Raw genomic sequence first — 21,724 nt, forward strand, 5'->3', positions numbered from 1 at the left:
GATGCGTTTAACTGACAGAGTGTGTGTACCGGTTGTGTTTGCACAGAGGGATTCTGTACCTCTTCCTAGAGTTCATCCGAACATATTCAGAATTCAGATAACATCCTATTGGCCTGCCTAATGGTGGACTGCTCAAAAAGATCCTGGGGGGAGGTGGGTGTGTACATTCCCATAATCTTCACTGCCGTCGGTCAAGTAAATGACTACAAGCAATATCCCTGACTGCACTGAGCTGAGCATCGGTGTTTTATTGCTTGTGAATTCAACTTTATGATTAGAGGAAGATGTTTTATAAAGTTAAATATCTTTCTTTAACTTCAGGATTGAAAATCTTGCAGTGTGCTCTCACAGTTACACCAGAGAACTATATCAAAATGATAAAAATGTCTCAGTTAGAGAGCCTCTTCTCACAAGCCTGCCTTTCACTTCAGTATTATTCCCTGAAAGAGGAAGTACACCTTGTTCCCTCATGCAAATATTTACAGCAACTGCTGGGGTATCAATGATGGGTGGGGCAGTGCAGCGCTGGGTACTCCTTCCTTCCTTATTGTGTTTTCAGGTCAAATCGACTGATAAACCGTGTGAAGTTTCCTGTAAGTACTCACTGCCTTTGCGAGCAGAAGAATAAATGATTCACCACAAACTTGCAGCCTCCGCCCTGTGAAAACTGCACTTTTTCATCTGCATGTTCACCAGCCGACATGTGCTTATAGTGTGCGCCCCCAGCCTCCACCACCACCACCAGCAGAGACCACAGGCATGGCCTATCCTGCTCACAATGAATCATGCGATGTGAAGTGAGACAGGAAGGAAGAGAGAGAACGACAGCATTAAAATTCGTGATGAGGAGGCCTGCGTGGTGTTCTCCCTGCTCAATCTGTACACCTCCTGTCTCCTGGCAGGTTGGAGCCACTAGCACACCACACTGCACAGACACACAAGCTGCCGCCCCTGGCATTGCCACAATTTGATGTGCCATCATAGCCAGCATGTTCCCGGAGCTTGTTTTTATATTTGTGTGCTAATATGCCTGGTTAGTTTTAATGTGGGTCTATTTACCCGTTTTGAATAGTGGCAGGGAACTGTTGTCAAGGAAAACTGAGCTGCTAAATGTACAAATCCTGCAGAGCCTCTGGTCACGAGTTTCACCAGCACACACCTTGTCATACTACAAGAGAGATCTTTGTACCGGTTGCATGGGTGAGACACGTGTTCTCTCTGGGCTGCAGGTTTTTCAATCATGTGTGTATTTTCAAGATGACACATGTTCTCTTTCATGTGAGTTAAATTGCTCCAGATGCACAGCAAAGTACAAAGCCTTGAGCGCTCATCTCTGCTGGTGACACCCTTCAGACAGGATGTGGGGGCAGAGGAGGTGGTTTCACTTTGACTGATTTATCACCTCAGGCACACCTTATCTTTGGATTATTATCTCCAGGTGAAATTTACCACGCAGAGCAATCTCAGGAACTTACGTGGAAGCGTGGAGGACCTCGACCATCAGTTATTTTGAATGCATTGTACCAGAGAAAGTACAGTACGGTGTGTGAGAGAGATGGAAGATAAAGACGAGGGGGTGGGTGGGTGGGAGGTGTTACCCGGCGCTGATTGGTGCACCCAAGCTCGACACACTCACAGTCTAGAGCGTGGGAGGCTCTGCAGGCTGGAAAACGGGTCTATGCTCCACTGAGGTGTGTGGGCATCGCTGACTTTGAGATTCAGTGGAGTTAATCCACAAAAAAAGAAGAGGGAGATGTGTTCGGCAGAGGCAGCAGCAGTGGTCCTAATCACACAGAGGCCCATGCATGTGTGTGTGTCCGTCTCCCTCCATGCCGAGCCCCAGAAGGCAGGCTGAAGGGCCATGTGATGCCACCCACTCTCAAGTGCAGTGCATGGCAGGGCTGGCGCTAGATCCTGCGGAGCGGGTGGGATGAGCTCAGATATTGGAGGCTGGCACTGGCTGAGAACAAGGCTTAGCTCTGGGAGGTGGGGAGGGGGTTGGCATTACCACTCGCTGCAGCACAGACTTCAAAACGCAGCAATCCCTGCTTAAAATCCAACAGCACTGTAAATACTGTCAGGTGGAGTTGCTTACAGTCGAGTTGATGAGAACAGCTTGTTGAGAATAGTGCAAGGAGGATCTGAATATTCAATTTACATACCCATGGTTAGGCGTAATTGTCCCACATTTTAATTTCCTCGTCTTAATGAGCCAACTGCTCACCATAAGAATCAATATTTATGAACCGTTATGTTAAGGTCTGTAATGGCTTCTAATTACGTGAGGAAGGAGAGAGATGCATCTGAAAGGGAAGGCAGTTAAGAATCAGGGCATCCTGCGTGATTCCAGAACGAGTTGAGAACTGAGAGAGAATTTGACAACCCGATGGCTCCGCCGTACTGTTTGGGAGCATGAGTCCTGCCAAACGGACGCTGTATGCCTGATAGAGCTCTTTGTTGCCTTGAGAAGCAAAGGGAGGTCCCCTCATTCAAATTCAAAGGAAATTCTGAGAAAAGGGGATCCAAGAAAGTAGACAATGTACTCCCATTCAGTTCTCGGAAGATGCAGGATACAAGATCTCGGCCAATATCGCTGTGAGGAAAGAGACCCTCGTGTGCCATTGTGTGACTAATATTAGGCGTCACGTGGAGATGTAATTCATCTTCAAAACTTAACAAGTCAGTCTGTATTATTAGCTGCCAGAACCGTGACCCGAAGCACGGGGCAACAGTTGGGAAGGAGAGTCTAACCCACATGATCGTCTCTAGCAGCCCGGTCACGAGACTCTCCTCTCAGCCAGAGCTATGCAAGTCATCCCACACATAACGGGCCTCTGCCCACCGAGCAAAACCGCCCCCCACTCTCACTCTCACTCCACCAACTCAGCCTGAAGCTGCTGTACAGACAGTGGACACTCAAAGTAAACACTCAATCTTTACTTCATACTCATTTTCTGTTTATTGGAAAGTTCACCCCAAAATGATAATTCACTCATACTCACCCATATGCCGATGGAGGGGTCGGTGAAGTGTTTGAGTCAACAAATCACTGCTGGAGTTTCAGGGGTAAACAGTGTAGGAGCCGAATCCAATACAACTGAAGATATTAGGGACTTATCTTATCTTAAACTTTTCTTTTATTGCTAATAAGTACTAAACACAAGGGAGAGGTGTGGCTGACAGGAACGGCTAAGTTTCGCTTTCAGGTGTTCAGTCATAAACTCGTCAATTTTGACCTCATGAAAACTAAAAGTATAACCAGAGTCACTGGGATTTATCCTCAGGTGACTATGAATATCTGTAAAAGAAATGTGCGATAATCCATTTAATTGCTTTTGAGATACTAGTGCAGCGCCTGTTCTAAACCTGCCGGTTTGGAATGGCCTGCTCTCTTTGTGTTAAAGCTCCAGAGCTACTTCAGAATCATTCCTTGTCTTCAGTGAGTCCTCCTCATACAGGTCAACAATGCACTGTCACTTTTTTATTGTTTGTGTGCTGGACGTTGTGTGCAGAGCTTATTATAAACAGTCTGTGGTGCAAAGGGAAGTTAGTATTTTAGAGGACATCTAAGCAACAGACACCTTCTTCAGACCCTACTTTTCAAAATAAAATTCTGTAATTCAGCCTGATATAAAGCATTGCAGCAACAAAACGGACGTTGTGCTTTTACTTTGTAGAGAAATTGCAAAAGAGGAAGTGATCATATGAATGTCAGTGCTATGACAGAGATCATCAGAATGTCTGTGTCAGTTTAATATGGTGATATAAAATATTAAAACTATCAAAATAATCTGGCTGTGATTTTGACCAGTGGTTTGACCCAGTTTCCGACCATTGCTGTAGTTTATTAGACGACGTATGACTGACGCCCCAACAGGCTGTTGAACTGGTCGATTGTTTATTCAACTTTTGTTAATATTTAACATCCCGCTTGTTCAAATTCTACCAGATTCAACACTGCTCTTCCCGGAGCGTATAACAATACACATGCCAAGTATGAAGAGGATAAAATGAACGGTTCGTGAGATATGCGATACACATACAGACAGACATAAGTTTGTGGAAATAGATTTCCATGACAAAAGTGCACTGAAACATCCCTCACAGCTCGCACCATACAGACTTTCAATATTTATAAAATCATGGTTCCTTGTACAAAACCAGGGATGATAATCTGACTGGAAGCCTTTAGAAAAAGCTTTAATGCACCAGGATGAAACCTTTCTTACTGAGCTATTCTCATGAGCTGTTCGTTTCTCTGCGTTAGAAGATTAAAAGAAGCTTTGAGTAAATTAATCCTAACATATCTACAGTGACGAATACATGACTAAACCTCTATGTGAATATCCTCTGAATCGTGTGTATGCTAAGCTTCATTCCATTTGTCTCGATGTGTGACACGCCCTCACTAGATTTAACCAACGTAGGGAATGAGAGGACATTTCAAAGACTGGTTCCACGCCTAGGCGTCCATTCTCTTGCTGGTGAACAAGCGTCCCTGGAGGAATGAGGCAGAGTTGCAGCTCTCGGTCAGGAATGCTGCCCCACTTCTCAGTTCACCCCAAAGAATCTCAACTCCCTAACCTCAGACCCGTTTTGGTGGGATTTCTCCCCTCATTCAGCTCTGTCTCATTCAATAAGCCGACCCAAGATAAATCACCTCCCATTAATGCTGAGTCTTATAAATCAGAGTGTCCTATTCAAAACTTCAGACTGCCTCTTAAAGGGGCGCGGCCCAAATTGTCCACATGATGACCAGTTTATTTGTCTGGGGGAGCGTTGCACGGCCTGTGAAAACATCGTTATAGCATCTTTTAGAGCTCAGTGTGAGCTTTGTGTAGTCTGACAGAAAAACCCAGTGATGTCATAGTGATGTCATGAATGTAAACTAGTTTGCAGCTTGCAGAGACTTTTAGTGGGAAGCCCGCGTCAGGAGAATGACGGTGGGTCATTTAAAAGGGTGTCACTATTTCCCAAGCAGAAGAGGTCATTATAGGAATTATGAGATCAAACCTTTTTGGAACTTTAGAGCTGATTTTCGGCCTCTGCTGCATTTTGACCATTATTTCAGTGGGTGAGATGTTCATTCGCTCCTCTAATGCAACTCATGGCCTCCTTTGTAAGGCCTTTAAAAGTCTCTAATCTAAGTCGAGATAACACTGACGTTCACTTTGTTTATTTTCAGGGGCTGAGTGTTATGGGTAAAACAACCTGATTACAACAGTTGAAATTACAGGCTTCATTGTGTGTTGTGTCTTGTTAAGTTCTAACAGTAATGTCTCCCATAACCATCTGCTTTAGGGCCCTGCTAGAAAAAAGAAAGGAAGGCTAGAGATGGGAAGAAGACGCTGGTAAAAAGTGTATTGCAGTGTTTTTACATATTCCTAGATTCTTATAAAATACCCTAAAACTCTCAAAGCGCAGTACTGATTAAAAAATATTACTTACAATCCTAACAATATGTAAAAAAAGACACAGACACACCATGTTTGTAACAATAAACTATTTTTTTCATATTTACATCTGTACCTAATGTGCAAATTAATAATTTAAAGTAGTGTAAAACTCTTAAAGGAATACAAAATCATATCTTACAGTCCTAACATGGTGGGAGTCCATGAACTGGTCACATAGGAACAAAGAGGAGCATCACTGTAAATGTGTACAGGAGAGAGACAGAAGTGAACCGAGGGAGCAGTGGACATCCTTGGCCAGGACACACACTTAGTTAAGGACAGCATGGTACATTATCCAAGCATCACCAGAACAAACAGCAACACAAACACTGCATCTTTACAGTAGTCATGTCGAATGAGCAGAAAGCACTTGGAGGCCCGGGCTTCACAAACCCACTGATTGATTAAAGCACTGATGATCACAAAGGCTTGAGGTGCTCGTAGCAGCAGGTGCTTCTTTTAAACGGCCTCTAGATATGGAGGAAGAACACACAATCTCACACTGGACGGGTGACACATGTATACTGCAGGTCACCACATAGTGCCTATAGCATGATTGCACATCGTGTGGCGTGTGTAGAGGGGGAAGAGATACGTAATCACACGTCAGACAAATACGCATCGGCCTGCTCTCACTACCCACAATTCTTCTCATCTAACACATCGACTGAATAAAGTAGTTAATAGGCGACTCAGAGACACACACCATAAAACACTGCATATTTGGAAAGCAATTTGTCCGATGCACATTGTTCAGTATTTGGCACAAAAAACAGTTGGAAAATTGGAATCAAATTTTTTTAAGAAGCCAGTTTTGGCAGTGCTTGTGGTCTTTAGGAGGTCGACTACGGGCAAAAATATGAAATGAAATCCTGCAACATATTTTGCGTCCGACTCTGATACAGCTAACCCTTGCACTGTGGTAACGACGAAGGTTAACACGTAACAAATGAGAGTTTTACATGTCATCCTAATCCAACATTACAACCTATGATGCTTACACGTTTTTATTCCTGTAGTTCAAATTGTTTACAAAAGCACACCGTGACAATCCTTTACAATTTACAAGACACAGATAACCTACAGTAATTATATTATTGGTGCATAGACAAAACTGGGAGAGGGTGTAGCAAAAATCACCAATTTATTGCTTTAAAGTCTAATATCAATCTCCCATTGAATTTACTTTGATTGCAAAACAACTACAAATTTTCCACAGAGATGTTGAGGAACCTAGCAGAGGTATTGCATTAAAACTGATTAAAAGAGCTAAAATGTTCCCTCCAGATAAGATGCAAATCTTTTTAAACTTTGAAAAATAAAGACCTTTCCCTCACATACAGAGAGTTACATCACAGAGATGACTTTTACTCTAAAACAAGTAAAAGACTAAATTCAATGAGACAGAAATCAAACTAAACAATCGCACAATATCTGGCCAAAGCTGCTCACTGTTTCAAGTTCTGCATCCCCCATCATAAAGTAATAATCTTTACCAACAAGGGAAGGGTGACAGGAATACAAGAGCATTCTTCAACAAAATAGGAAAATGTTTGCCATCATGATATTCTTGATGCAGAGTGCAGATGGTGTCTTCCCTCAAGTCTCCTGTGGCCTTGCTGACAAGTGGCTGAAGTGGCGGTGATGGCTACGCAGGCCTTTGCACCTTGCACTCCCTCTCCCTGCGTTTTAGCTCCTCCCTGTAGCAGTAGGAGCAGTAGTTTTCTGTCTCTGGCCTGCCGTAGAAGGAGCAGTTCTCCCTCTTGCAGCGGCGCTGCTGAAAGCAGTACAAAGGGCTTCCAGAGCTCCGCCCTTTGGTTTTGTCTTGGTTGAGCCAGGTGTGAGACGAGTTGTCCTCATCAGCAAACTCCAGGCAGTCCTGAATGTCTCCCGCATCAAATCCATTGGTGTAGGTGTGGGACTTGTGTTCGCCCGGCATATTGTAGGCCAGGGTGTCCATGGTGTTAACAGTGCGGACCCCTGACAGGCGAGCAGGGCTGTAACTCTGCGATGAGAGTGTGCGGTTCTGCTGGGGGTAGGTGGCGCATGTCTTTAGGGTGCCCACCACAGGCTTATAGGGGTCATCTTGAAAGATGGAGGTTTGCATGTTGACATCTTGTATGTGAATCACACTGTGCCTCTGGATGGGCGGTGTATGGCTGTAGTGGGCAGACACAGGTAAAGGCCCAGGTCTCTTAGCACCAATACTGGGGGAGGAGTAAGGCGCAGGGGCTGGGTGGGAGACATGGTGTGAGGCTGTTGGCGGTGTGAGGGGGGGCACTGGGACACATACTAGGGGGGCTGCAGGAATGGGACTGTTCCTTCCCGGCATCTTGAGACCCAGCGGGGGCTGTGAGTTGTGGTTGTAGGTGTGTGTGTGGTGGGGCAGGACAGGAGAGCAGCTCTCCGGAGGCGAGCTGTCTGATCTCTCCCTCTGGAAGACACTCTCATGCTCAGGTTTTTTCGCGGCCACCTCATTAGTGGTGGGGGGCTTCTTCTCGGCCTCCTTCCTCTTCTGCTCCTGCTCTTGGCTGAATCGTTCCTGGGCGTTGGTCAGATAGTAGTTGATCATCTCCTCGTGGAACTGATGTCGATGGCTGGTGAGCAAGAGGCCGGCGAAGATGAACTTGCGCTCCCCTTGCATGGCGGCCCGCAGAATGTTGAGGCTGAGCTTGACATCGGTGCTGTATTTCCAGTTTTCCATGATCTTGTCCCCTGAGACTCTCCCTGCACTGTCCTGTCTCTCCGTGGGGGAGGAGCTGGAGGGTCTGTCTGTAGGAGAGGGACTAGTGGCCTTTTCAGAGGAGGTGGAGCTGGCTGACTGGCCCGACTCCTCCTTGCTTCCTTTGTTAGTCTTAGACTCCTTCTTCTTTGCTTTCTCCCCTCCGTTCTCCCCACTACGACCTGAGCCAGAATTGGATTTGTTCATTTTGCCGTGCACAAGGCCACCCAGCCCTCCCATGTTCTTCTTCAGCTTGATTCCCAGGGTTTTGCTGAAGCTACCTAGTTTGTTGGCTACGGAATCAGCTCGGCTCTTGTCTTTGTCCTTGCGCTGCTTGTCCTTGTCCTTCTCTTTGCTGGGCTTGCCCGTGTTGACATTAGAGTTGCTGCCGACAGACTCACGGTCAGAGTCCATGGACTCTGCCAGAGACTGGACGTCCTCACCTGCAGAGGCTGTGGGAGACTCTGGCTGAGCCAAGGGAGCCTGCACAGAGACGCACAAACACACACACAGCAATGAAGAAAACACAGATCAGAGCAGAGGTGATGATGTTTCAGGGTCAACTTCATTAAATTTTGATTTCTGCACTTTACAGAATTTCATGGAATTTTGATTTCAGGTATTTATAAGTGGAGAGTTCTAAAATATTTCTATAAGTATTCAAATTCACACACACACACACACACACACACACGAGCTAATTTGCCTGTAATCTGAAGATTCATATTCATTACACACATAAATGCCGAAGGTTTATTGCCTTCTGACAGTAAATAACACTGACTGATTGGACTCTGTGGTTTAAAGAACATCTGGAATGGAGGAGTCTCTCCCGAGCTAAATTAACGGCCACGAACGCCTCACGAGCAAGAAAATAAAATTACCCTTGTTTCAGATGGAATTCGAATCCATGTTACATTCATGTAGTTGTGCAGCAAGTTGAGTTTGGCCTCCAGAGACAAGATGAGACTGTGGGAGAAAATATATTCACGATTATAAACAAGCAGTGTGATGTAGGAGTCTTCATGGCATCAACAGTGCGCATAAGGGTCTAGTGCAACATGTAATTTTGGAAGTTTCAGATTTCTAAAGGTTGTACAAAGAGGTGATATTAGAAAGTAGTTAAAGCATCTTCTCTCTATATATCTGTATTCTCCATTCTGCAGCTTGTATAAAGATAAGCTAACCCCCTGACCGGCAGGAATGTGAAACAGAAACCCTTACACAAAGCCTTTGCTAAACTCAGAGAGGGTGTTGCTGCTTTAGTGGGGCCATTCCTGGAAAACCCTATGGATGACTGACGTGACTCACAATTTGTTCTCTCTCTGCTCACTCTTTGAAGTAACCTGAATTCGGAGCCCGTAATCAAAGTTAAATCCCCCACATATATACAGCCTTGTGTGTGTAGACTGGACAGAACTGCCATCGCCTGTGGATTTTACCCTCTCACCTTCTCTCCGAGCTGCTTTCGTAGTCACTTGCTCTGTTGATAAGCATCAACACGCTGTGATATACTATACAGGACTTACTTGGCTAGCTTGGTGTTATCGTTGTCGTCCCTCCCCCAATCCCAGTCCCTGCCAGGGTCCACGGCAAAATGGAGTGCCAGCAGCTTGTGCTCCGAGTCAGTCAGAGGGATAACAGCTGGAAGAGATAAGATTAACAAAAGGTTACTTCCGTGTCGCCTCACCAATGGAGACTACATCGCACGCAACCCGTTCTCCCACAAGACCGTTGTGGTGTCAGAGCTGAGTTGACACCACGAGGCCTCACAGGAATGATGCCATGTTAATTATCCCAGATGCCTGTCAGTATGGGTTCAAGCAGAGGTGGGCAACCTCCAGCCTTGGGCCCATATACGGCCTGCATCAGTAATACAAAACAATTCTCATGACAAGAAAACAACATGAAATAATAGACAATATGTCCTTCACGGTGGTCTCTTCTGGGCGTATCAGGTCAGGTCATGGTCAGTGTGAGGAAAACAACAACTGATTAGGTGTCATCAGGCTTTCTGCAGGTTTCCACAGGTTACATTTTTAGGACCCTTTTCAGACCATAATGAGTGAAGTTTTAGCCCTATATGTCAAATACAACAGATATGAAGGGATATGGGAGTCCCACATTGACTTACACAACCAATAACGCTTGAAATGTTATTTTTATAAAACTACAGTCAGAGACATTATGCATCATCTCTCAGGCATCCAAGGAGAGTGCACTCCAACAAATTCTGACCTTGGCGTTGTGCAGACTGGCAGTTATCAGTTCCACGTTGGTCTTGTTTGTAGTTTTATTACAGAATGCTAATATCTGTATCATTGAGAAAGAACTGCAACACAAATGGGCATTAAAAACTATATTCAAGACCTACCTAAACAAATCTAACACCTAGTAATCCATTCAGTGGATTTTGTGAAATCTTGTTTACAAACAAACAGGGGTGAAAACATAACCTCCTTGGCACAGGTAGTGAAAAAATGAATCTAAACTTGGCATGATGAGAGTGCAGCTTTGATTTATAGAAACTGAGTATGTCTTCGGCTGATCGGAGCTGCACATGATTCATTGGTTTGGTAATAGAGTGCAATCAGACACAGGAGTACAGGTTAAGAGCAGGAGAGGTGAAGAAAAGTCATTCATCCTCCGCTGATATGATCGGCTCCTTACTGGGAGGAAGAGGTTTTCATCACTAATCACTGGAGAGCATAAAACAGACACCCACACGTGCTTGCTCTCGTGGCTTCCTAGTGTGGGGGCTGTTGTCCACATGACGGCAGAGAGAGGCAGGCTGTTCAGGCCGAGGACATTCCAGCCTTCCCTGTCAGCCCCAGATGGAAGATACAGTCTCCTCCCTGCCTCATCAATTCTTCCACTGCCAAGAGGCTGCTCTGCAGGCTCCACACAGACATGGACACCAGCAGCAACTGCCCCTACTGCATCCCCGGTGGAACTGCAGGTCAAAGCCCCTCTCCATCCCTGTCGTGTCTCTTTCTGACGGCCTGTGTTCGGGTGCAAAGCACACGATGAAGCGTGCTCGGTGTCAAAATACTGGTGCTGCATGTATTTTGATGATGCCTCAAGTTCTTTGAACAGCCAAACCCGGGTGAGCACATTTAACACTGTCAACATTGCTATTTATTTTTATCTCACACCATCAGTCGGAAGCTAAGGAAACACATTCCACTGTATCACTAGCAGCACTGCTGACGGACTAGACTTGTTGAGAAAGATATCTGCCCTAGAATGTCAGGCTGGGTAAATGACTGCCAACGACAATGCATCTTATATCATCGACTTAAAATGAGGGACTGAGTAATAGCTGCAGCCACAGAGACAAATACGAGCATTGGCAGGGCAAATCTGAAAAGTGGGAGGGAAAAGAAGTGGATTTACTTGCAGAAGGTTCTTTCCTAGAATGCACAAGGGCAATATAATTCAAAATCACACACACACACACACACACACACACACACACACACACACACACACACACACACACACACACACACACACACACACACACACACACACACACACACACACACACACACACACACACACACACACACACACACACACACACCATAACACCAGTTATATAGCTCCCACTCAGTTCCCACTCAGGTCATGCAGCAGGCAGTGGAGGTCTGTGTCCCGGCTCCCACGATGCAGCTGTCTTTCTTTCTCCCCATTCCAGAGTGCTGTGTGTGCTGTTGTTCCCGCTTTGGGCCCGGTCCAGATTCACAGATTCAATGCTGCCAATTGAGCTCTGGGGGACTAAAGTGTGCTGTAATGTATTTACTATCCCTGTTGGCAGCCTAGTTGCGTCGTCCTTGAATGACCCGACTCCCATAGCTTATGCATGGATGACATCATAGCCCTCTGTGGTATGCGAGCTGTGTACTCAGCATCATAGTTGCTAGCCCGCCTCGCCTTGCTCAGTTTACATCTCTGAATCGCAGGGTTGGGGGGGGGTCCAGTCTGAGCGATAGGGAGGGAGGGGGAGACTTGGGTGTACTCAGTGAGGAAACAGCTGTTGGAAAGGAGGCAGATATCCTTTCTATGAATTTATTCACACGAATTGGTTGGATATAGATATATTTAACTTGTCTTTTTTTACTGTGCAGCCCTCAGTTCCATCCTGCCGTGTGCCGTGAGAGCAGAATGAGAGTGAGTCCTCCCTCGTCGCTCACTCCCTTCTATGAGCAGAGTCTCCCGTTACGAGCTTTGATTCAGAGCAGGAGCAGTGAGCCAATGTTTCCTATGTTTTGCGATTCAAGAACAATTTGTACTGTCTGGAAAACGCACAAATTTGAATTCCTGACTTTGGTCAGTCCGCACAGCTGCAGATTTTAAAGGGGCCTAATTCACCAGAGTAAACAGCAGTCGTGCATATAAACAAGCCTGAGCTTTTTCGCAGCGGAACCGTGGTGGTAATTACATCACATTTGAAGTTACACATAAAACCACAACACATAACGTTTTAATTGTGATTGCCATGTTGGTTTAATTACAACGAGTGCATGGTGAGTAATACACTGGGTGTCTTTAATAGATAGAGGAGGGGGATTGCCAGACCTGGATGGGTACACTGCGATGTTATGTACTGTAGGTGGTCTTTGTGTAAAAGACCACCATTTACTTAATTCACTTGGGTGTCAGAGGGTTGGTGATGGGATGCCAACGAAAACCTGGAAGTGTTTTGGTACTGGGACCAGAGCTTGAAATCGTTTCAGAGTTTTCCAGAGGGCCAGTTCCACTTCTTACGTCATTTAACCACAGGAGCGCAAACAAGCTGATAAAAGACACAGCCAACGGCATCTGCTGAGGAGCCGATCATTATCACACAGCAGGTGAGCGGTAAATGGGCTGATAGAAAGCATAGTCATGTGCACAAGGACTCTGGGTTCACCTGATGAACTCACCAGGGAAACCACTTGACTGCTCTTTTGGGAGACACTCAGAATATAAACAAAAAGTTTTAACCATCAGCAATAACCTTTGACTTCAGTCACCCCTCCCTTGTTGTTTTTTCACCATCCACCATCAAAACAGCCCCAGCAGTCATGCAGGCCGGCCATAAAAGGGGCAGTAGCGTGACGTGTCAGTGTGATTTAGAATCAGGTTACTGGGAGGGACTCTGCTATAATCTTCCATACAGAGGGCTGAAGAAAGAGCCAGTATTCTAACCCAGCCTCTGGCACCTGAACACACACAGGCCCGATGCCCCTCGGATGCTCTTCGCTGTGCTGGGGAAAACTGAGAGCAGCCCTCCACCTGAGACGTCCACACAGTGGCCTGACTGTCAGCAGAGAGGCTTGGTTAGTTGGGGCCCCAGCGGTCCAGGACCCTGCCCATATGTGGCGATGTCATGAGGGCTTAGAGACAGACTGGGGCTACTCTGCCCTAATTGGCGGTGGAAGATTAGGTCTGCCTGTCTGACCCTTTGCTTGTACGGCTGACATCTGTTCAGCCGTACAAGATATGAGGCAGCATGACAACACTGTACTTTTCTTTCAATTTACAAATGATAAGAGCACCAGCCATTTCTAATAAAGTCATAAAATATACAACTTAAAATGCATAAAACTGCAGATAAACTTATCTAGAGTAGCAGGGATTTGTATCATTAGTGTGTCATGGGATACATCACATGACATACACATGCATGCATCTAGCTAAGTGTACAAGTGTTTTCATAACGTCCGGGAGTCAGACTGCAGACAGAAACTCACTCGGATCCTGTCTAAGGACACAGCGCACCAGAATAATTAAATACAGTCATGCAGTGGGGTTATGTTCCAGCTACAGCGGGTTCTTTGGACATATGCACCATCTGGTGGACAAAAGGAGAAGCCTCTCTGCCACATGATAACAGCCAATATACAAGAGTGCAGAATAGTGGAGGAGCCTGGCTTTCATGTGCTGCTGGCACAAAAGGGAATGACCTCAGGGCAGGAGTGGCAGGTTAGTGATCATGTCTGTCTGCTGGTCTGCAGTGATCATACCCCTGCCTTAATGACTAGGTTGGTGTTTATGGGCTGAGAATAGTACGTACTCAGACGAGCACAAGAGAGGAAGAGAAGGAGGAGGAAGACAGAGAGAGGAAGAAAAAGAACGTTTGCGCAAGTGTATCCGCATTTGAGGGTGAGAAAAAACACCGGGGGAGACACGGAGTTGGCCGGCTGCCCACGCAAATGACAAGTGAGTTCCACCCACTGAGTCAGATACAGAAGAGTGCCGTGACTGCTAACGCTGGTTGTCAAGGAGAAGCACTTTATTTGTCGATTAGAGGACCTGCATGTGAGGATTAAGCTGACCTCGAAAACAAGCCACGCATCTGGAGTAGCAACAGAACGGGCACAACAGGACAAAAACAAGAGTCACTCAACACAATGGAAAATCAACACTGACTGGCCACAACATAACAATCGAAATGGTCTGCACAGGAACTATATCACAGATTTCTGCGTGAGAAGAACAGACACACCCAGTTAGACAGGCTGAATTCAACCTCAGAGGGAGAAACGTAGATATGCAATAACATACAGGATTGAATTATTTTAACTCAGTATTTAGAAAGTCAGAAGAAGAAGAAGAAGAAGAAGAAGAAGAAGAAGAAGAAGAAGAAGAAGAAGAAGAAGAAGAAGAAGAAGAAGAAGAAGAAGAAGCAGCAGCAGCAGCAGCAGCAGCAGCCTGCTGTCCTCTCCCCCTCCATGTCGGCCACTCCCTGGTCCCTGCTGCCAACCAGCCAGTTTTAATAATGGATCACAGGTAATTAGACTGCTGTCTCATACATTATTCACCTCTAGCAGGACAGGCAGACCACTCGCCCTCACTCCCACTATCCACGCACTTAAGTTAAAAGCAAAAACTGCCTAACTATTGCACATTACAGCAGGTGACTCTTTGGATTAAAAAGAAAACAAGAGGTCAACCAAAGGGTAACATCACAGATTTACACCTGCAGACATCACCAGCTATTTTCTGTCAAAGAGTAAAGCTGCTTTCAGACATGCACTGAGCTCCGGATATCCTACTGACTTTCTCAGGAGGGGCAGTATGTCATATGTCCGACTGAGAGCCTCTGGACTCTTTGCAAACTTTCTCCTCCTGGTTCCCAATGTGAAGTCTGCAGATAATCCGGGGGCCCAATGTGAAAACACTGCAGGAGATTCCTCTGCAGGACTCACCGCAAGCGAGTGGATGTTTTTTAATACGCGACAGATGCAAAAATGAAAAAACAAAACAAATATCGCTGCATGAAAAAGAGTCAACAATCCATTTAAATTTTGTCCTACAATGGCCTAAGAGTGTTTTCTGTAACTGGGTTTCATAATGAGGTGCAGTTGCTTACCTTGCTCTCGCTGCTGGTCCCTCTGCTCCATGGACACCAGTGCGGAGAAGTGAGCCTGATCATAGGCCAGGACCAGAGGTGAGCAGTGACAGCGGCTTGGAGGCACCTCCAGGGGCAGATAGAGTCCTCCAAATGGGATGGGAGCAAAAGCTGGAGATTCAGTCACAACACCACATGCAGTGTCAGTTACCACAGCTCACCCTACTGTATTGTACAGGATCGTTAGACGATGCAGTCAGCCTACCTTCTCCTCCTGAGTCTCTGAGCATCGTATCAGCCACCACTACGATTGGCCTGCGTAACACGTGGGCCAGCACAAACACATGGAACTCCTCCAGACTCTCGTAGACGGGATCCTCAGAGTTATCCACACTGAGAAAATAAAAGGAACACATGAAACACTGTTGGATCATGGGACAGGTTCCTGACTATTGACTGGTAGAATAACATTTGCAGTCAAAATAATAAATTAATGTGCTAACCGTGCGCCGGTGTAATCTAATCTCATCCAACCGGCTCCTACTTTGTACCTCTTACAAACAGGACAACAATGCAAAACTAGAGTGACACTCAGTAGAGAGCATACCTCCGCCAAGGCCCAACAGTCCCCTCGTGAAAGCACGTTTAAATCAACAAGATAAAGACTTTTACATGGATCTGCACAAGATTGCACATACTCATAAATATAAGTCCCCGAAACATGTTTGTTTTTTTTCATCAAGATCCATGAATTATTCTCTGAGAAATCAATGGAAATGTTGAAATTCTCTATTTTTTAATGTAAAAGAAAGTAAAAAAAGCGTCTCTGGACCGCCCCCTGATCCGGATCCGCACAAAATGGAATAGGTTCTTCCCTTTACCAATAACACATCCAGACAGACGAACAAACAAACGCAGACGAAGACATAACCTCCTTGGTGGAGGTAATAATCCATCTGTACATACATATATTGGAATAAAAGAGAGTGGGAGAGAGAAAGAAGGAGGGAGGGAGCGATGGAGAGAAACAGAGGCTCTCAGGCATGCAACCACCAGGGAACCGGAGGATGTGGAACAATTAAGTTGTCAGCCACACAAACAGCCACGCTGCCACATTTACTCTAATGAAGAGCCTCTTAATATGTGAATCCCACTCATCCCATTTAGTGGCTCATCTCACACTAGGACCATCAAACATCCCTGACCTGATTACTGTATTACAGTCAGACTCAATGAGAGGTTAGAACCACCAGACTAAATGAGTAAATTACGGTCATTAATGGGATATACTCAGCGATAGAGATCTTTAAAAGGGTTGTTCACCCAAAAATGAAAATTCACTCATTATCTACTCACCACTATGCCTATGGAGGGGAGGGTGACGTGTGTGATTGGGTGAACAATCCCTTTAAGCTGGACATCTAAATCTAAACAGAATTCTGTTGTTTTCAGATGTTACCATTGGCTTGTTTGTTATTAGGTTTGCACACTTCACATTCCCATCCATCCATCCATCCATTATCTATAGTGCTTATCCATTGAAGGTCAAGGGGAAGCTGGAGCCAATCCCAGCTGACATTGGGTGAGAGGCAGGCTAAAACCTGGACAGGCCGCCAGTGTCTCACATGGCCGACATTCACACATGCAGTCAATTTAGAGTCTCCAATTAACCTAACCCCAATCCGTATGACTTTGTAATGCGTGTGAGGGAGCCGGAGAAAACCTGCACAGACAGTTTGCATGTTCCACAAGCAGCAGTTCTTTCAGTCTGCAGATAGAGCATCATAGTCTCCCCGCCCCCATCAAATGTGCTGCTACACCAAGCAACGATATGAAAACTTGTGTATGTTTGTTTCAGAGAATATGGAAACAGAGAAAACCACAAGGTTTCTGTGCGTAGGAGGAAGAAACCACAGTTAGTTTCCATGGTGCCTCTGTAGCCTGACATAAACCCACTCTTACGCTAGTTCTCATGGAGTGTGTGTGTGTGTGTGTGTGTGTGTGTGTGTGTGTGTGTGTGTGTGTGTGTGTGTGTGTGTGTGTGTGTTGTGTGTGTGTGTGTGTGTGTGTGTGTGTGAGAGAGAATCACATCACCTGCAGCAGCTAAAAGTAACCCACTGCTCAGGGAGGCTGTTATGGAAGAAGTGATTAATGCTGAAGGCAGCCAGTAGATGGCACAGTCTCACTTGTGAGATTCGGCTGATGTTATTAAATCAGAGAAGCAATTTGAAAGAGCAACAGTCCGAGTGGGACCAGTTTCCCCGACAAATCCATCTCAGGGAGAAGGTCACTTTTTGTTTTCAGTGTGGGCCTCCTGCAGAATTTCAACGCACAGCGCATTAAAACAAGAGCTGTAATGTGTGACATGCGACGAGAAGCTGCACAACCTGTACAGCTGCTGTGGTTCACTGTGGTCTCCATCTTACACAGTGATTACAGAGCAAAAACTGCTGCATTCTGGTTAAAAAGTGTAACATGTGAGTCTTGGGAGAGTGTGTGTGTGTGTGTGTGTGTGTGTGTGTGTGTGTGTGTGTGTGTGTGTGTGTGTGTGTGTGTGTGTGTGTGTGTGTGTGTGTGTGTGTGTGCGTGCTTGCAGGCTTTTTCTTTTAAGGGATGTAGAAATTGTCTGTGAGTCAAACGGCTTACCCTCCACTGGTGTTGCCGTTTTTGCTGAGGTGAGTGCGAGGCTCGCTGGAGGCCAACTTCAGCAGCTCGTTCCACTCTCTCTCCCACTCCTCCTCAGTGTACACCAGCCCTGACTGCAGAAACACACACACAGAAATAGACATTCTCATGAACATGTGCTGGTGCTCACCCACACAATCCCTGTTATTAGTCATTTTTGACCAATTCCATGGTCAAATGACTAATGCAGAAATTGCAAAACTTTCCGTTCTGCAATTTCTGCCTGTTCTTCTTGCTCATGGAAGAGACTGACAGGATATATGGATAATTAGATAAAAGGTGGATGACATGCAGCAAAGGTTGCCCGGACTCAAAGTGGGACACTGCAGTTACATGGGTTGCATCTTAGATCAGCGGGCCACCAGGATGCCCCGGGCATTTTTAAAACATGAGCATCTGTACTACTTCTTTGCCTGAGCTATCTTTGGTGACACATTTTTTTTAATAGACTGGAAAATACTTTAATCCATGGACATGAAGAGAACGGAGAGGAAGTGCAGAGGATTTGACAGTATTAGAAGCACTGCTGTTAATCCACAATTGGTATCGTAGAAAGACAATTTTCCTCGCAGCAAAAATCCAAATGTGAGGCCCAGCAAGGAAGCTAAAATCAGTGCTATTAGCAGAGGTTACGAGTGGCTCATCCCTGGATGTATTAAAGTGTCATTAGTGAAAGAGGATGTGATGCTTTTAGAAGGTGCAGTGTGCCGGGATGGAGGCTCTCCCTGACCTCCTTGTTCTGTTGGGTCTGCTGCCACCTCCACCTCCTCTTCAGAGCATCCCTCTCCGCTCCGCTCTTCATCATGGTGTACAGGGACTTCCTCAGCATCAGGTCTCTGTCATGGAAGCCCCACATTCCTGATCAACACACACAACGGCGTTACTGCCAGTCAGGCTCAAGGACATAAAACAACACCACCATCGCATATAGATAAAACTAGAATTACCGCATTGTCTCCGCCAGCTAGTGCAGTTTCTGTGAACATATTTCTACAATCTTTTTTTTCATATAAAAGGTCACTATAAACTCTACCTTTGACAACTGAAACACAGTAACATGAGGTCATTGTGACCTTAACCTTTGACCTCCAGATAATCTCTGAGTTCAAGTGTAAGTTTGTGCCAAATTTGAAGACATTTCCTCAAGCGGACCTTAACACATCATGTTCAAGAAAAACATAAACATTGCTGTGACCTTTTGACCTTTGACTACCAAAATCGAATTAGTTTTCTTGAGTACGAGTGAATATTTGTATCAAATTTGAGGAGATTCCGTTGAGGCATTCTTAAGATATCATGTTCCCGGGAATGGGCCACTGGCTGTCCCCGGCGCGGACGCATAATAAAAGAGATGGAATTACGTTGATAGGTCGTTCCAAGATGACCTCAGCTGTCAAACTAAAAATGTCTTTTGTCACTCATCAGAGGGCCTCAGTCGTCTGAATGTCAGTGCTGATCACATTAGCTGTGATGCTTCTAACCCTCTGCTGCTGCAACAGTCTTCACACTGGGGAGTCAGCCATCTCCTCCAGCACAGACCTGCATATTCTGTCATGCCCTGAACCCTGCGAACACTGCAGCCTTCATTTTCCCTGCAATGTATAGGTCAGTTATCTCCATCCCTTCTCCTGCTGCTTCCTCCATCTCTCTAACTTCTCCTGTCTCACTCCGTTCTCTGGATTCAGCAGCTCTGACGCCGCGTTGACACTCTCATTAGACACCCGTGACCTCGACTCGCACAGTTGTTCCACGCCAACCGTGACGTTTAAAAGCCCCATGATAGGAGAATGAAGTTTTACATGTTTTTTTAATCGTATGTAAATTTTTCTTTTATCTCTTGTTATTTGGACTCGATCATATATATCATAGGGATCTGATCGCGGTCGTCAACTTCCTCTTGTTTCATCCCTGTCCTGTTCATCGGGGAAATCCGCAGGTTTAGACGAAGTTGGCAGAGAGCAGGCTTCAAATCGTTGTGACTGTCAAATCTGACTCTGATGCACAAAGCACATGAAGTGTAACTGGCTACTGTAAACATCAAGCTTACCTACCATAGCTTTATGTTTTTACCTGAAACAAAAATATGCAGAATCAACTTGCACTCTTAAGTCTGTTACGTGGGGACTTGAAAGCTGTTTTCAAGAAATTATTATCAAACTATGGTTAAAGTGTGTATTGAATATACTGAAGTGTACATGAGTAGCTCACCTAAGGAGGCAGCGTGCAGGAGGCAGTTCCCGTCCCCTGTGGTGGCCAGAGGAAGCAGCTTCTTACAGCTGGTGCACATGGTGGACCACCAGTTCAGACGACCTGCACACACACATACAGTAAAATAATAAATACACAGAATCTGCACAAAACCCAGGAAAACACATTTGACGTTAGTCCATTTTCCATTGGATGTTCAAATGTATCTGTATAATGAAATATAATGTCTCAATATCAATGTGCCATTGATCTCGAATCCAACTGAACATCTCCCTGAAGAGAAGCATATGGTCGACAAGAAAGAGGCCGCAACGCAAACTGAAACAAAAAAAACTTTACTAAAGAATTTTCCAGGGCCTATGACAGTTAACTATGAGCTATTATATATACTACATGAACAGGAACCATAGGTTGGGGAAAAAAGGGAATGCAAATGAATGAAGAGAAAACCATGTCGATAATAATAGAAGGTCGAACAGCAGACTCAACTTAACACTTTTTTTAGCAATAAAAGTGTTAAATCCCTCAAAACGCGGTTTTACAGATTGGCTTTTACTTATGGTTCTTTTACCCATTTCTTTTGCCATTACTTTTAAATGATATTGTATAAATTTCCTTGTTGCCTTGGATGTTTTGCTCTCTCGTTTTTATTTGCCGTCTTTGTGAAGCACTTTGCAACGGCTGTTTTGAAAGGTGCCGTATAAATAAAGTTGTTATTGCTATTATTATTATTAATAAAATCACCTATAAGTGTTGACTGGGTTAAGATCTGGTGAGAGTGAAGGCCGCAGCATATGATTGGCTTTATTTTCATACTCCTGAAACCATTCACTGACCCCCCCCCCCTCGCTCCCTGTGTCCTTCTGCTTCTCTGCTCATCTTTCAGATTTTCCTTATATTTGACACCCATCTGTATCTGATCAGAACCGTCTTGTAGAGAGAGATTGCAGAATTGCTTCCTTCCTGATGATGGAACTGTGAACTCTTCTATCAATGAAATTCAACAAAAAAACGGTGTCACAGCTACTTAACAGAAGCCGTTTATTGTGCACGTGAACCTTAATATTCAAAAGTAACTTAACGTCTCTTAGTCGAGTACTGGAGCAGGTACAAGTGACGGCCCATTGAGTACAATTAGCCAAACAAGTATAATGAGCCTCCATGGCTGATCTTTGAAGGCAGTGATTAGCACAGGCAATATGCCTGCAGCCTCCATTCTGAATATTTTCCTCGTCGGCCTGAATTTCACAGTAAATCCAGTTTCTGCTCCATCACTGCCCCGAGGGAGAAACGACAGCTTCACACCCCAGGTTG

General features: G+C 45.2%; 1 protein-coding gene across 2 annotated transcripts in view; it reads right to left on the minus strand.

Moving 5' to 3' along the window:
- Nucleotides 1-5,160: 5,160 nt before the first annotated feature.
- The window catches only part of otud7a (OTU deubiquitinase 7A), a 44,648-nt gene continuing 28,084 nt past the window's right edge, over nucleotides 5,161-21,724 (minus strand). For both annotated transcript variants that reach the window (XM_035157773.2, XM_035157774.2), the window contains exons 6-13: nucleotides 20,411-20,512; nucleotides 18,933-19,060; nucleotides 18,164-18,276; nucleotides 15,783-15,910; nucleotides 15,539-15,688; nucleotides 9,708-9,822; nucleotides 9,063-9,147; nucleotides 5,161-8,661 (exon numbers count right to left, since the gene is read on the minus strand). In XM_035157773.2, the coding sequence (XP_035013664.1) occupies nucleotides 7,105-8,661; nucleotides 9,063-9,147; nucleotides 9,708-9,822; nucleotides 15,539-15,688; nucleotides 15,783-15,910; nucleotides 18,164-18,276; nucleotides 18,933-19,060; nucleotides 20,411-20,512 (2,378 nt within the window). In that variant the 3' untranslated portion in view covers nucleotides 5,161-7,104. The remainder of the gene's footprint in view (nucleotides 8,662-9,062; nucleotides 9,148-9,707; nucleotides 9,823-15,538; nucleotides 15,689-15,782; nucleotides 15,911-18,163; nucleotides 18,277-18,932; nucleotides 19,061-20,410; nucleotides 20,513-21,724) is intronic.

The sequence above is a fragment of the Hippoglossus stenolepis genome, chromosome 5 (assembly GCF_022539355.2).
Source record: "Hippoglossus stenolepis isolate QCI-W04-F060 chromosome 5, HSTE1.2, whole genome shotgun sequence".
In the NCBI taxonomy this organism is placed as follows: Eukaryota; Metazoa; Chordata; class Actinopteri; order Pleuronectiformes; family Pleuronectidae; genus Hippoglossus; species Hippoglossus stenolepis.